Here is a 17,149-nt window from a genome sequence, read left to right as displayed (position 1 = left end):
TTATACTACTTGTACAAATCATTGGACCGGGCTTAACATGCAGTGATGTAGAAGCAGGCGTTTATCTTCGTCTGTGGAGGTGGTGCTTAGCCCCTTACTAGTAACCCCCCTTTTTTGGCATGGAGACCGAAATTACATACCCAAAATAAAAAGGTTTCTGCTCATGATTCTTTCTGACTAGATACATAATCAACCTTTGTTCACAAAGCTGACACTTTAAAGTTTACTGTTCAGGAATCAGAATCACTCAGACTGTTATGATAATAGAGATATATAAGCTCAAACATAAAAACAAAAATAAAAATATTAAAAACATATGTTTTAAATGTATTTAAAAAAATGTTGATGTAGGAAATGAGTTTGAAAACACAGTGTAGCTAAGGCCACAAGTCTTCCAAGACTTCATAAAAAATTTCATAATCGAATCTGTAAAACTGTGAATTTTATGAAATATTTTCTAAGGCCATGTCATGTGTGTTTTTAGAGAAGGCTAATCAGATTGATTTATGGCCCTTGTCATCTCTGTAAGATCTCACATGTAAACTTTCCTGTGCTCTTTGTGTATGTTTCACTGTTGAAAACTGCCCGAATCATGATTGTATTGTTCTCACCAAACGGTTCTTTCACACCTCCGCCAAGTATGACACATTATCCGCATTATTCTTTTATCATTATTCTTTTGTTTTTATTCCACCTTTATTAGCCTTGATTGTGGTTTTTCAGGCTTTACAAAGCAACAAAGCAGCGATCTCACTTCAGTCTCTCTTTGCATTTAGCCCTTATTTATCAAAAGTCTTACTATAAAAATACAACAAAACATTTTCTTACGACCTTACGTGAATTATTGAGACAAAAATGCATTATGAAGAAGAAAAGCACCTGCTATTAGTAGCATTGGTGCTAACGTTAGCATCAAGCTACATCTGACAATTTATGAAATTATTAGTACACTTTTACTCAAAACTCACTTTAAACCCCGATCGAGTGTTTATAATAACTTCCTTTAGCGATCAGGGGTGGAATTTGGTCGTTTACTGTTGTAAAAATATGTTATTTGTAGCCTTTTTCATCGCTGCACAAGTTAGCATTTCCGATGTACATTTTCGATTTTTTTTATAAAAACGCCCCAGATCTCAAGAAATTCTCATACCAAGCTTTACTATCGTAATCGCGGGTTTATTATTCGGATATTTTGTGTGTACAGAGGTGTTTCAGTGTTGTTTTGGCCAGATACTACCAGGAAGTGTGCAGGAAGCATGTGACACGATGGGGCGGTGTCCAGATATGAAACTCTAAGATTGATGTTTGAAAGACCCAATCAGAGTCTGAGTCACACACCGCACGAGCTGTGACTACTGCACGCACACAGAGATCGCTGGGAGAGGCTGTTTATCATCTGATCGCGTAAATCCGTGGAAAATGAATAGAAATGACGATTCTGTCTGAAGAAATATGAAGTAAACATCAGTAAATATATCCATATATCTCCGCAGATATGCATCTTTGGTCTGTAAATCCTTATTGACGCTGTTCAGGGAGTCTATGTGAACACAAATAAACCGCTCTTGACGTGACTGAATATGAGTGAGTTGTGAATTTCTATTCAAAATGTGGCATAATACGGATTTATTATTTTGCACTCCTGACATAAATCACTAAATATCTGTCACTGCAACAATGTTTTATCAAAATATTGGTCAAATATCGAAGCTTGAGTCTTTAAACTTTCCATTGATGCACAGTTTGTCCAGATGAAGTAAGACAGTGATGTTTAATGTGCTGTGAAAGTGAAACAATAATAAACTGGGGCCGTCAGCGATGTTTGCACGCAAAGGGGCTTTAGACACACTCCTTCATCATAGAGTAGTGCATTCCATAACCAGATTGGCTTCAATATAAGCTGATTTTAGACTAACAAGAAAGTTTTATGTTCTGAAACTTGCAGGATGTTTTATATAGTAGAATGACCTCTTATATGTTAAAAGATTTAGGGTATTTTGATTTCTCAGTTTATTAACACTTTAGGTAAGAAAAAGGACCAGCAATGCTACCACCTTCTTGATGAGTTGTTGAGGATTGATTGAAGTAAATTTAAAAGTGACATGACATACACCCAAGTATGGTGACCCATACTCAGAATTCGTGCTCTGCATTTAACCCATCCAAAGTGCACACACACACACACACACACCGTGAAAACACCCGGAGCAGTGGGCAGCCAATTATGCTGCGGCGCACGGGGAGCAGTTTGGGGTTCGGTGCCTTGCTCAAGTGCAGTCGTGGTATTGCGGGCCCGAGACTCAAACCCACAACCCGAGGGTTAGGACTCAAACTCTCTAACCACTAGGCCACGACTTCTCTATATTCCCTATATTCTATATAGTAGAGATAAAAACTGTTGCTTTACAGCTGCTCTATGCAATGGGAAATGCGATTTAAAGGGATAGTCCACCCAAAAATGTTAATTAAGACCGTAAGACCTTTGTCATCTACAGAACACAAATTAAGATATTTTTGATGAAATCCAAGAGCAACAGAACTGAAATGTTCCCAGGTCCAGAAACGTAGCGATGACATCTGTAAAATAGTCAGTGTGACATCAGGGGTTCAACCTTAATTTTATGAAGCTACGAGAATACTTTTTGTGTGTAAAGAAAACAAAAATAATAACTTTATTCATCAATTCTTCTCCTCATTACTTCAGCAGAGAGTACCACAACACATGCCCTTGCTTCCGCTTCATGGAAATAAACAACGCATGCACGTGATGATGAGTGTAAAGAGCTCTAGGATATCATCGAAAATATTGTAATTTGTGTTCTGAAGATGAATGAAGGTTTTACTGTTTTGCAACAACATGAGTAATTAATGATATAATTTTCATATCACTTTAAAACCCATTGAACTTCTATAATGTAATTTATTTCCCAGTTAAATGTGATAGTCAACCAAAACTTATGTAGGGTAAGACTTGTTTTTACATTTTATTCTATTCTATTATTTATTCATTTATTTGTTTATTGGATTGTGACAAATTGATATCAGGTGGTTGAAGAATAGGGGTTCAAAATAAAAGTGAATAATTACATGATTAATTACAAATTACAACAATTACAGGGATTATTCAATTTTTAGTAATGTGAAAAGATGAATCATGCACAGTCAGACCAAGAATGTGCAGTAAACAGTCAATCTGATTTGTGTGATTAGATTCCTTTATGTGAAAAGTAGACTATACATTAAGTTGTATTCATTCAAAAATCCTCCTCTATTCAAATATGATAGCAATAACTTTTGTTTACAGAATGAGTGGAATATAAAGAAGTGAAAGAAACTTTACACAAGCCTTACTGGTTTTCATGTCAATCATCATCAGTGTGAGATATTTAGTTATAGAACAAGATTTGAATTCCACACCCCTCTTAAAATACATCTACTCCTTGATTTGAGTAAAGATTTTAAAGTTTTCAGAGTATTTATTTATCTAAAATACAACATTTACATTATAATGCTGTATACAAGGTCAAGCTACATTATGACACACCCTTCTTCAATGTTCTGAAGCAATTGCCTGATTTCTGCAGGTAGTCGACCTGAAGCATGCATTCTCAACCTGAAGCACATTCTTGATGCATTAGCTGTAAATTATTTATTTAATGACCGAAACATTGCTACCTGGAAATGCACTTAGAGAAAAGACTAATGGCAAACCTGGTCAGTTTGTTGATGATATCTTCTTGTAGAGACGACTCCCGTTTCAAGGGCTAAAAATGGACAGGCTGCCAGGTCCACAGAGAGTTGTAGGATCATTGAACACTCAATGTATTTATACTGTTTTTATATCAAAACCTTGATCGGAAATGGCTCACTCCAGTGACAAGGCACCATGCCAGTGGCAATGCAGTGACTAGGCACTTTGATCAGATTGAATCCCTCATACCTCACAGAAAAGAGAATTACACAATGTCTCCCATTGCAGTATATGGCAGAGAGATAGACAGTATCTAGGATTCCACGATAGCATCGATGTATATGATATATAAATAGTAAATTTTAGTTGAAAATGGGATTACTTGCACATTTATACTGAGATAGACATGTATTTGATAACTGATATGTTTATAAGATTATTGTGATATAATCAAGTGACCTCGAATCAGATGCTGCTCACGTTTTACCGAATCTATGCTGAAATGTGCAATAAGGACTTATTTACAGCATTTGGAACAAAATAATTCAATAAAGAGCCAGTTTTGTGTTGCTAAATTGGTGGCTAATTTGTGTGAATTTGTACAATCTGCCAGTGGCAAGTATGTTTGAGAGATATGTTTAATTCATAACAAACAAATTCATACAAAATCTCAGTTTCAGATAATAGTTATGATTTCCTGTAAGATTGGGTTAAAACTTTTATGTATGGAAAGATTTTGAAACTTAAAAATCTCTACATGTCCTCTATATTATATTTGTATTTTACATGTTTACTAGAAAATATAGTTTAGTTTAGTTTATTTATATATAAAGCACATTTACACAGTATATAAAACAGACTCAATCAAGATAAACAAAGGGACAAATAAAAGTTTACACACTCAAACAGAATTAAAAAATGGCTTAAAAATGGGTTGAGAGCTTTAAAAACAAGGAGCAAAATCTTAAAAATCAACACAGAACTTGATCGGGAGCCAGTGTAGGGAGGCGAGTACTTGGGTAATGTACTCACGTTTTCTAGTGCCAGCCAATAATCTGGCTCCCACATTTTGCACCAATTGCAATCGGTCTAGAGATGATTTAGGATAACCCAGATACAGTGAGTTGCAGTAATCCAACCTTAAAGTTATAAACACACAAATTACCGTTTTGAAGGTCCTTCATGGAAAGCATCTTCTTGATTCTAGCAACTGATCTTAATTGAAAGAAACTGCTTTTCACCACAGCACTGATCTGCTTATCCAAAAACAACGTAGGATCAAAGTCAACACCAAGGTTTCTATTCTAACACAGTTGTGTACATTTGATGATGGGGGCCAAGCTGCTTGACAATGCCAGAAGACCGTTGTTGGACCAGAAAACATTATTTCATTTTATCATTATTTAACTGTAAAAAAAGTTGAGTCCATCCAGCATTTAATGTCCTGGAGACATGCAAACAGATTAGACATAGAACAGTTATTGTTTTTAACAGGAAAATAAAGTCGAGTGTCCTCTGCAAAGAGATGACATGATAAATGATGTTTCTGAAAAATATAACCGAGTGGAAGAATATGTAAGGATAACCATCGTATCCAACATATGTACGTGGATACGTTGTTTATATTCAGATCAATCACTGGCATCATCATAATTATAATCATCACTTCACCCTCTTTGTCATCACATTTTCTACAGTCTTTTCTACACCTTTCTCATCTCAAGTGTTTTGTTGTTTCAGAGTTTGTGTGGATATCTGAGCTGGTGGCACCTGCAGTCACATCCAGAGCTCCAGACCCTGATGCTAGAAGAATGATTTCACCTGAACAGAAAAACACTGCTGCTCCTAATAGATCTTCAGCTACATTTGTGGACACACAACGAGAACGACCAGCCATTGCAACAACTATTGGATCTCAACCTACAATATTTTACAGCAATACTGTTACCACAACCAGCATCCCCTTTACAACAACCACAAACCAGATTAGCACTACCCAATCATCTGCTGCTAAACGACACTCCAAAACACCTAGGACAACTATAAGAACTACAACTACACAATCTCCAAAGACAACATCTAGAATCCTGCCTGACTCCACCTCACAGAGTGCTAAGTTGGACCCTTCAAAAAGCACTTTAGGAACTCCAAGAGCTGCTGTAACTGAGGCCTCAATGCTAAGATGTAACATCACTGACAAGATGTGGATAAAAACAGGTGCGATTGCTCATTGATCTTTATGAAATGACAAAAAAAATGTTGAACTTTAAGTCAGTGTTATAATCATTCAAGTCTGAGTCAAGACTGAGACTAGATATGGGTTAATTCCTAATTAAGTCCACATGTTCCCAAGACAATGACAATTAAAATATGGTCTTGGACTCAAGTACTACAACATTTACTGTCATCTGCCTCTGCTGTCATCATTCATGCTGAATAAATCTTCCTGTACATATTTAATTAATGATGAAAGCTATTTGTTATCATGACAGTTTATGTAGGTGCTACTGAATCAGTGTTACATTACTCAATAATTGACTTGATCTCGAGTCCTAGACCATATTTCCATGATGGATTTGGGAGCATGTGGACTAGGTTTTGACTTGAACTTAACCTTCTTCTGGTCATGACTTGGGCCCTGACACCTGACATTAAGATGCATTTTGGTTGATCAGGTCATGAGAAATGGAGGAGACACAATTGTGTTTATATCTGTTTTTTAAATTTTTTTTTTTTTTTTTCACTATTTATTTCAATTTCTTTGTGGGCTGGTGGATATGGGCTTTTTCTGATCTTTAAATCTAATATTGCTAAATAAGCTCATGCAATTTATTTATGAGTGTAAAAGGAGACAATGGTAAAGGATTCTTAAACTTCCTACGACCAGGTGTAAACAGGGCCCTGGATGAACTGTTCCTGACTACAGCACTACTGCAAATTTCAATGACCAATGCAAATAGGTGTATGGAAATGCCTTACATACAGTAATTAATATTACATACATTTACTATGTAATTGGAAACCAATGTTTCTGCCAAAATACACCATTTACTTCAGTCTGTGAAAGAGATGTGTGCAATGGTTCTTCTCTTGCAGACAAAATCTAGCTCGTCAAGCCACCTTTATTTAATTAATGTTTTATATAATACAGATTATTCAAAAGCAGCTAATTAGGAAAATAACGGAATCAAATTATTCAAATATGAGACAATTTTAGATTCTTTTAGAAAAAGACAATTATGTCATTATTCTTAAATCAGCTTCAGTTCGAAAACTTTGTAAAGTTCATCAATTCTGAAACAAATTCAATTGACTCCTTTTGCAAAGATGTTAATACATATCAGTTTTCAAGTTTAAGTTCACCCAAGTCTATTCCCCTGTCTGGTTTGTTTGTCTGAAAAAAAAAAAAAAAAATGGTGGAATTTGCGCTATGATACATGAGATTGTCTGTCAATCAACCTCTCTGCAAAGGCTCAATACCCATGTAATCTGCCAGTCCTAACCCTTTCCACCTCAGTGCCTTATAAATATATGATATTTATATAAATATATATTGAAAAACAATGGTTACCTTGGCACATTTTCTTAATGGTTCTTCCTGATCAAATGGTGTTATTTGAACATAAACTTTAGATTCTTCAGTGCATTTTTTTTTTTCTGTCAATGACAGTGTTGACCATACAGTTACGGAGGAGTCGTCTAGACAGTATTTTGAAGCAGAATCTCCCTCGAGGGTTTACTCAAGCTCTGAAGAAGGCCTTGAACGACAGCACAGTTCAGGCTAAGGTTTGCACTTCATGAATTTATAACACAGTCATCATTTACAGTTTGTTCTGCATCAAGTATGCACCAACATAAATTACATTTTGCTTTAAGCAATGTTTGCGGTCTTGATATAACTACAGTGAGATTTACCCTCTAAATCATCCTTCTCTTAACATTAGCAAATCCATACTTATTTTTTATTATACATGCAAAGTTAATGTTTTAGCCAATCACCTGGCTGTGAAATGCATGTGACTGATTGCTCTGAAAGTGCAAGAAAATATAAATACTTTTCACGTGGTTTAAAACATATACTATAATATAAATATTTATTTATTACTTGTATACATTTTGCACACAAATGGTATCATTAAGAATATCCATCCCTGGTTAAAAGATTTGTTTTGCACACATAATGGTGTGATTCACCAGCAGGGGCTAAGCATCCATGTTATATATCTTGTTTTCAGCAGCTTTATTGATTTATTAGTGTCTATTGCTTTCCATCTTCTCTTTCTCATTTTAATATATGTTTACTTCAGATGTGTCCCTAAGTGCAAACAGTATGCCAAGGGAAGCTTGGCTATTCTGCTAAATAATGACACCTAACAAAACCAAACACATAATCATGGTAAGGCAGAGTTAAACCTTATTATAGGAGAAGAAAAAAAATAAAATAAATTGTATGAAAATTGAAACAGAATACTGCTATTAGTCACCCCTCAGTTACATCTTAGGATTTTTAGTTACTGAGATTGTTTCTGCCTGTTTGTCCCAAGATAAATGCTTTGATGTCAATGAAGTCCTCATGCTGGAATCAATCCAGGGAGAACTGAAAAGTTTGTGGCTCATCAAACTGTTGATTGAAAAAAACTACAGGGGTTTGGATTTGCCATATTGCCACATTTTTTAATGTAAGAACATAACATTAAAGTAATTATTCCCACCCCCGGGAATTGTATCTTTTTATCTTTTATTTTTTTTATTTTTTTTATTTATAACTATTTACAGCAGAGCCAAAGATCTGCCCATATGCATACGTAAGTTGAAAAATAGAGAAATTATTCTAACAATGAAGGTTGTAAAAAACTATGCAAGAAAAATAAACTATGACTAAAACAATATTAGAGGAATAACAAGTGCATCTTGGTCTGATAAAATCTCTGAATGTTCCAACCAAAATTGTATTGTCTTTCTGGTGGCACCATGTATTTTGGCTGTGGTACACACCAAAAAGGGCAATGTCCAATCTATCTATCTAGAGAAAATAGGATATTTGCTTTATGTTTATTTGAGCTACCCTTTTTTGAAAAGTTAAACTTCTCCTTGAAAACACATAAGTGAATTCACAAGGAATTAATTGCACTTGCTGATGTAAGTGTTTATTTGGATGGAAAATGAAAAAAATAAAATAAATAAATAAATATTATTATTATTAATAATAATAATAATAATTTTGTAATACATCAGCTCCTCTGTAATCAGATCATATTAAGCTGCAAAATTTTCACTCCAAGGATCCAGAAAATGAATGCATTCCACAGTCAGTCCCGAACAGTTCTAATGCAGAATAAACCCACTTAATATTTAATAATAATAATAGAGTTTTAATAATAGAGTTTTGTGACTGTGGACGTACCTGCCCAGTCTTCAGGAAACAGGCAGGTAACATCATCAAAGACCCCTCTCACCCCAGACACAACTTGTTTGAAATTCTTCCCTCAGGCAGACGCTACAGATCTCTGTGCACTAGAACATCTAGACATAAAAACAGTCTTTCCCCCATGCCATCTCCAGCTTGTACAGCTAACATATGAATCATTATCTGTGTTCTGTAATTCATTTCCATAAATCATTCTACATCTTTAATTATTGCCTTTCTCAAGTATTATGTAAATACATATGTACAGTATATCTCTATTATTTATACAGTTCTATATAGAGTAAAAAAATGCACAAATCTAAATAAATCAGTCTAGTTCCAGATTCATACACATTATTTATTGCCAAGTCTTGCTAAATGTATTTTTATTTTGTTCCCATGTCAGATGTGTATGTATGCATGTATGCATGTATGTACCAGGAGCACCTTAAAAATAAATAAATAAATAAAATTAAAAAAATTAAAAAAACACCAAATTCCTGGTGTGTTTGCTCACACCTGGTGAATAAAGCTAATTCTGATTCTGATATTTCCACCTTCAGATTGAGAGTATCTCTAGTGTTCCCAATGTGACGGTCGGTTACTATGTGACCCATGGAGAGATGGTGTACACTGCATCGGTGGTGGTGGATGCTCTAAGTGTCTATGGTATTGAGAGATTGATGGCAGACATCCGGCAGTTTGTGCCACTGGTGCAGGCAATTCCCATCCCAGCAGTCCCCTGGAGACCCAGCCCTGCCATCTCAATGATGCTGAAGACAGGTCAGACTCACAGCTCATTCTCTTTCACCACACTAATGTCATTCTTCTATATCCATTTAAGAATGCAATCATTCTCCTTACAAAACTGTTTAGAGACTGGGCTAGTATTCACCCTAAATACTAGTTCTCCCTTTGCTAGTTATTTTTGAAAACAAGGCTCAGGTTGAATGTCATTTATATCTAGCTTAACTTGTTCTCAAGTGTCTTAAATGTTGTGTATCATACTGACACATTTGATCTGAGAGCTGCAGTGGAGATGACATCTTTTAGTGTATAAGAAATTTTTGGCCTGTTCTTCAAAGCTATCGTATGGCTTGAAATTTAGCAAATTATCCCATGTTCCCCACAAACTTCGTATTTATAGGTTTATTTATTTAAGTCTCAAACTTGTGCACACACAAACACACACACACACACACATATATATTGTGACGAGTCAGCTGCCTCCTCCCTGATTGTCACCGGCACCCCGTCCTAAATCGCCGCCCTTCACCAGGCTCCCGACTGGAGTGGGTGTGTGAGAGGAGGGGCGCTGGACGAGTCAGGGCTGGCGGCGTGTGATGGGGCACACCTGAAGGAAGTGGAGCCTCATTACCGCCGCTGTTTAAAAGCCCAACGCGCCTCTCCTCAGGAGACCGGTCTCTTCCCCGTGCATGCACACTGGTGTCCTCGTGGGTCCAGGAAGGGTGCGTGGAGGGACTCCCGCGCCACCAAGACGTGAGCTGCCGGACCCGCGATCCGGATGGGAACCGCACCCGTATACACGGCCGACGGGCCAGGATGCCGGGCCGTCCATCCCCTACCAGCGCCGCGGCCAACGAGAGAGACGCGGCCGCTAGGAGAAGCCGCCGCCCCTCGCGCCCCGGACCAAGGAGGGGAGCGCGTGCGGCCGCCGGACTCCGCCCCTTGCCTGGACCCTTCCTTGATGAACACTGCCCGACCTACACAAATCCCGCAGCACGACGAGGACACCAGATTCCCTGTTATTTTGGACACTTCCCCCCCTTTGGCCACTTTTATTCCCTTTGTTTTATGATTTGTGTTAATAAAAGCCTCTCCGAGGCTTGACGCCACGCCCACTGTGTCTGTCTTGTGCTCCTCCCGTGACACTGGTGGAGAATGCGGGCAGGCGGAGCCTAGACAGCGCAGTTGGGAAACGTCTGGTGACGTCACCCCCTCTCGCTTGCAAACGTTCGTGAGAACCCAGACTGGGACGGAGGAAAACTGGGGACAGCCTCCCAGCCACACAAGGGGTAAGTGACTTTTCCATTGTCATTTTACCCTGTGGTTGGTTGAGGCTGTCACTAAAACCCGGTTTCTCTGTCCCTGTTCTGGTGCGCTGCGAGAGGGAGGACCGCCCGGAGAGGAAGCCCCGCCCACTCCGACCGTTTGGAGCCTGGTTGAGGATGGTAGCACTCCCGTGTGGGTGGCGCCCTGGGGACGGGGATGTCGCTTGGGAGGGGGAATGTGACGAGTCAGCTGCCTCCTCCCTGATTGTCACCGGCACCCCGTCCTAAATCGCCGCCCTTCACCAGGCTCCCGACTGGAGTGGGTGTGTGAGAGGAGGGGCGCTGGACGAGTCAGGGCTGGCGGCGTGTGATGGGGCACACCTGAAGGAAGTGGAGCCTCATTACCGCCGCTGTTTAAAAGCCCAACGCGCCTCTCCTCAGGAGACCGGTCTCTTCCCCGTGCATGCACACTGGTGTCCTCGTGGGTCCAGGAAGGGTGCGTTGAGGGACTCCCGCGCCACCAAGACGTGAGCTGCCGGACCCGCGATCCGGATGGGAACCGCACCCGTATACACGGCCGACGGGCCAGGATGCCGGGCCGTCCATCCCCTACCAGCGCCGCGGCCAACGAGAGAGACGCGGCCGCTAGGAGAAGCCGCCGCCCCTCGCGCCCCGGACCAAGGAGGGGAGCGCGTGCGGCCGCCGGACTCCGCCCCTTGCCTGGACCCTTCCTTGATGAACACTGCCCGACCTACACAAATCCCGCAGCACGACGAGGACACCAGATTCCCTGTTATTTTGGACACTTCCCCCCCTTTGGCCACTTTTATTCCCTTTGTTTTATGATTTCTGTTAATAAAAGCCTCTCCGAGGCCTGACGCCACGCCCACTGTGTCTGTCTTGTGCTCCTCCCGTGACAATATATATATATTAGGGGTGTAACGGTTCACAAAATTCACGGTTCATTTCGATACGATACACTGATGTCACGGTGCGGCTCGGTACGGTTCGGTACGTTTTAGATACAGCAAAATCATCTCAAAAACATCTAAACTTTTCAGAATGCCGCAAGCGCAGCGCGGGTCATGTGACAAGAACTAACCAATCAGCTTCATCCTTTCCCGTAACAACGTTGAAAGCTCAGCCAAGATGAAGGAACAGCTGATCATAGTTGTATATGGATTGCAATTTTGAAATAAATTTAGTAGCAGAGCTGGCCTACAGCAAGCTATTTTTAGAGCTGCAAATCCATTTATCCTTTGCTGAAATTTCCGCGTCTTCATGGAGAGAGCAGGTCATTGTTGCTTAGCAAAGGCAGACGCCCCAGGGGCGCTTCTGCCCGAGCGCTTTGGAAAGGAGAAGAAAGACGCGCCTAGCATTTTCCATGCGTTTTTAGGCGTGATATGTGAACGGCCCCTACGGCGCCCGCTCACTCAGCACGCGCTGAAGGCTCGTTGCAAAATGTCTACTGCATTTAACAGACCAGAAATAGAAGATCCTCCAATAACCAACAGGTCTGGTGTTTGGGTGCACTTTGGATTCCCTGTAAACTATAATGGTGATGATAGAATGAATGGTAAATAGTAAGGTCTCATATCCGCGGTTATAACGTAAATGTAGCCTACCAATCGCCGTGGTGATGTCTTTTGCCCTGTTTGAATCTGTTGGAAATGTCTGTCTAAATGCTGCGGGGATAGTTTGTTGCGTGTATGTTTCTCCTTTTTTTGTGTCTTTTCCCAGATACTGACACAATAAGGTGATGTCAGCATAAATGAGTTGATGTTTCAAGTATTCCCGCTGGTGTTTTTTTTTTTTTTTTTGTATTCCCGCTGGTGTACTCTATTGTCATGTAGCAGATGCGACATACCATTGTTTTTTAACCCACCACTCTCTTTCCATCACCATTATAGCTTACAGGGAATCCAAAGTGCACCCAAACACCAGACCTGTTGGTTATTGGATGATCTTCTTTTTCTGGTCTGTTAAACGCATTGGCTATTTTGCAACGAGCCTTCAGCGCTTACTGAGTGAGCGAGGGCCTGACTGAGTAGCCTAAATTAAACATGGTGTTTTTTTTCTTCTTCGGGGCTGTCAGGGGCTTTGCCTGTTACGTCGTTTGGGTTATTGGGCTACCTTGTTGAACGCATATCATTATATTTCACTGTTTTTTTTTTTTCAAATATAATTAATTAGTCCAACGAATGGTTCAATACGAATACGCGTATCGTTACACCCCTAATATATATATATATATATATACACACATATACAGTACAGACCAAAAGTTTGGACACAACTTCTCATTCAAAAAGTTTTCTTTATTTTCATGTCTATAACCGAGAGTTTTTTTCGAGGATACTCTCCAAGAAGGGTATTTTGACATAATTTTGTATGTATTTGTCATTACAAGAGCAAGAACAGGCAAATTTCGGTGTTCAAGCACTTTAAGATGCATCTCTCTGCGTGGAGAGCTCGGTTCGGTGTTGCTGTCCGTGAGATGTGGCTCTCTGCATGCGCAACGAACACATTTTTCTGCATCTTGTGTTTAAATGCTTTAAACTCTTTTAAATATTTAAATGGGCAAGGCTAAAAAACACGTGTAAATGATACGATTTCGTGATGATGCGCAGCCTGTTAACTGTACCAGGGTCCCCCCTTAGCTGTGGGCCCCTATAATTATCACCACCTTTCACCCCACTAGCCCACGGCCCTATCCTTGTGTATGTGTGTGTAGTTCTGAGGTTTGTTGGGCCAGAAGATGACCTCAAGTCCTGCAGATTTACTCAGATGATGGAGCAGAGACTGGAGAATGCTTTTGCTGAAGCAGAGGCCATAGTGATGAACTCACACAGCGGTCTCACTGTACAGGTGGGAGGGCCTAAACATTTCATTACCTTTATTTTACCTTTATTTATTTTGCATGTCAAATGAGGAGTTTTTGTTGTCATTTTGTTCTGTTATGTTTTGTTCTTTTTTAGGGGGCAAATGTTGACATCCATTTTGTTGATTTTTGTAAAAGGTCAGTATGTAACAAATATAAATATAACAAATTTTGTTTCTTGCTCTTTTTCTCACAGATCTTGAGCACAACACAGTCTGTGGGTTCTCCTGCTGTATCTCTGATATATGTGGTGCATAATGGCAGTGTCACTCTCAATGGCACAACTGCCAGTAACCTTCTCAGCCAACTGACTGCTGAGCTTGTTGGTTACTTCCTGTTTTACCCTCCACTGATCACAGCTGAGCGTAAGTTCTTTCTGGCATTCCTCAGTTATACAAATAGGATGTAACATATGCAAATGTTACACTTTGTATTTCCTTTTATATTCCTTTTGGGAATTATGTTGGTACAGGATGCAGAATTTACGTATAATCAGTAATAAAGATGAAAATTATATAATTCAGCTGAGTATAATTCAGTATGGTTATTTTTTTTTTCTAATATTTTTGGTAAATCTGAAAGAAAAAACACACACAAACAGCATTAATGCTAAATATGTTTTTCATACATGATCATCTGAACATGTTAGAGGAATAAAAAGATACAGTAGATGATTCTCTACCAGAGAGTGGTTTCTGTTTGGTTTGTAGTGTTCACAGAAGGTGGAAACAGGTTCATGCATACATGGGCCAGGGCACAGCATGCACATCAAAAGCAATTACAGGGAATACTAATTAACAGTAGGGAATCCCGGATACACTTGTGTGTGTGTCTGTGTGGAAAGAACATGGTTCCACATGCAACTGGAATGTGATGGTGAGAATATCACACACCTCACTGTCACAGTTTTGTTCATACTGACTGTGAGGTTATTTGGTTTCTCCTCGCAGTCCATTCTTACCTGCTTTGTCCTGCTTTGTTTATGTTTCTGCATTTATATTGAATTATTTAGCAGATGCTTTTTATCCAAAGTGAGGACAATAATAGCAATCAAACCAACAAAAGAGTAACAATATGTGACACTGGCTGTGAAAACCCAGCTAAAGTTGTTTTATTTCATTTTATTTTTTCCTGATTTACTGTTTTCTTCATAAAATATGAACTTTATGTGAAAATATACCCTTATACCTTTAATATTGACTGAATAAGGGCATGTCAAAGATTGAAATAAATGTTCGAAAATCAAACTTTGATGCTTGTAATCTCATAACTAGATTTTGAGACTTTAGCCTGGATTTCACAGAGAGGGTCAAATATGTAAGTGCTGTGACAAATCCCGTTTAAACTAATGCAGTATACATAGGCCAACACAGTTTTAAATTATTTATTTATAGATAATAAATAAAAGTAGATAGAATAGAACAGAGAGAGCTAGAGTTAGTGGGTTAAATACATTTATTTACTGGACAAGGGCTGGGTTTTGGAAAATATGTTATGATTATACATTAAATAGCACACTGTGGCACATGTAACAACTGAATACATTGCAATGCATCTCAATATCAAGAAAAATGTGTAAAAGTTATACCATTAGGGGTACAACCCTTTAACCCTTTAACTTAACTTAAGAGATATATGTTAGGGTTGGCCCTAATGTCGTAGTGGCAAGCTGACAATTTCGCCATGAATTTTGTTGTCTTAACTCTGAATGTGTCCGTATGTATGTACTTCATTTGTTGAAGAATGTACTTTCAGACTTTAAAAAAAAATGAATTCTTGAAAGTATGCATGTAATAATTTAATTCTGGACATAAAGTACATCCAGCCCAACAACAGCAATCACATTGCTCATGCACATTTCAAGTACTGCTTTTTAGTTGTAGGAAAGTGGGCATATTCAGAATTTATAATTTACATGCAGCCAAATAATCCATTTGTAATCGGATAGATGCCTTGAAAAGATTAGAAATGGATTGATGGATTGAAAAGCCTTCATGTAAACACCTTAATCAATCCGACTGAGCTGAGACTGAGAAAATAAATCCAATCGGATTGAAGGGGGTGGTTTATTCCTTTTCTAATTCGATTGAGAGTACATGTAAACACTTGATCGGATTGAACCACAAAACTGAAAGTACTTTTATTTGTATATATATATATATGCATATGTATATATTTATCCATAAATGACCATAAATGGTTAAATATTAATTCTGCTTTTAAAAACAAATAAAGAAACTGTGTAGGGGAGCATGAAAAAAATAAAAAAATAAATCAATTTCGATTTGAAGCTTGTGACATACAGTATAAACTTGCACATCAACCCGATCACTTTATTTAGCGTTCTTGTGAACACTTCATTCAGACTCATAAATCGGAATGAATGCAATCCAATTGAACCAAAAATTGTGCATGTAAATGTAGCCATTGAGTCACAGTACCCAGCAGATTCATCTGACAATGCTTATTCATACAGAACACTGAAACACTATGTGTTGCTCTGAGACATGCAACAGTTGATCCTACTTTGCCTTTTTTGGGTATTATTTTTGTTGAAAGAGCAACAACAGCAACAAAAACAAAGACAAATTAACTGGTAATATTATGTCTAAAATTATATTATCTTATTTATCGAACTGATGCATAAAAGCAATATGACACTTGCGATGGTGCTGTTGTTCAGAATATCAGCACAGTTGTGACTACCTGCTGCTGCATAACTGCCTAAAATGATTAAAATGAACTAAACTAGAAATGTTGTATTTAGTTCAAAATTTATATGATACATTTTTAATTTTACTGATGTTAATAGATTTTAAAATGTAAAAAACAGTTGTTGATTTTTTTATTTTTATTGTTTTGGTCAAAGTTTCAGAAAAAATAGATTAAAATGACTAATGATGACATGACAAAACATTAACAATTATTTTATAAATATACAATTATATAATGTTATATGATGAAATACTTTTCAAAACACGTAAGCTGTTCCTCAGATTAGACCTTAGTGGAGTAAAATAATTCAACAGCTGTTGGAATTTTACAGGCTGCTTAGTAATTCTGCCTTGAAGACAGGATGTCAGCCAGAGCCTTTAATCACACTGCCACTATGCAATTGAGTAAAGGTTTAAATTGGGAAATGCGGCTAGACTCTCTGT

The 17,149-nt window shown here is 38.4% G+C and overlaps 1 protein-coding gene across 2 annotated transcripts in view; it reads left to right on the top strand.

Moving 5' to 3' along the window:
- Window positions 1–17,149, top strand: part of kiaa1549lb (KIAA1549-like b) — a 99,952-nt gene that overhangs the window by 39,442 nt on the left and 43,361 nt on the right. For both annotated transcript variants that reach the window (XM_026287805.1, XM_026287806.1), the window contains exons 3-7: window positions 5,432–5,908; window positions 7,362–7,477; window positions 9,662–9,881; window positions 13,845–13,978; window positions 14,188–14,356. In XM_026287805.1, the coding sequence (XP_026143590.1) occupies window positions 5,432–5,908; window positions 7,362–7,477; window positions 9,662–9,881; window positions 13,845–13,978; window positions 14,188–14,356 (1,116 nt within the window). The remainder of the gene's footprint in view (window positions 1–5,431; window positions 5,909–7,361; window positions 7,478–9,661; window positions 9,882–13,844; window positions 13,979–14,187; window positions 14,357–17,149) is intronic.

Source organism: Carassius auratus, chromosome 18, assembly GCF_003368295.1.
Source record: "Carassius auratus strain Wakin chromosome 18, ASM336829v1, whole genome shotgun sequence".
Classification (NCBI taxonomy): Eukaryota; Metazoa; Chordata; class Actinopteri; order Cypriniformes; family Cyprinidae; genus Carassius; species Carassius auratus.
Note: the sequence above shows the minus strand (reverse complement) of the source record. Positions and strands in the feature narration are given on the sequence as shown.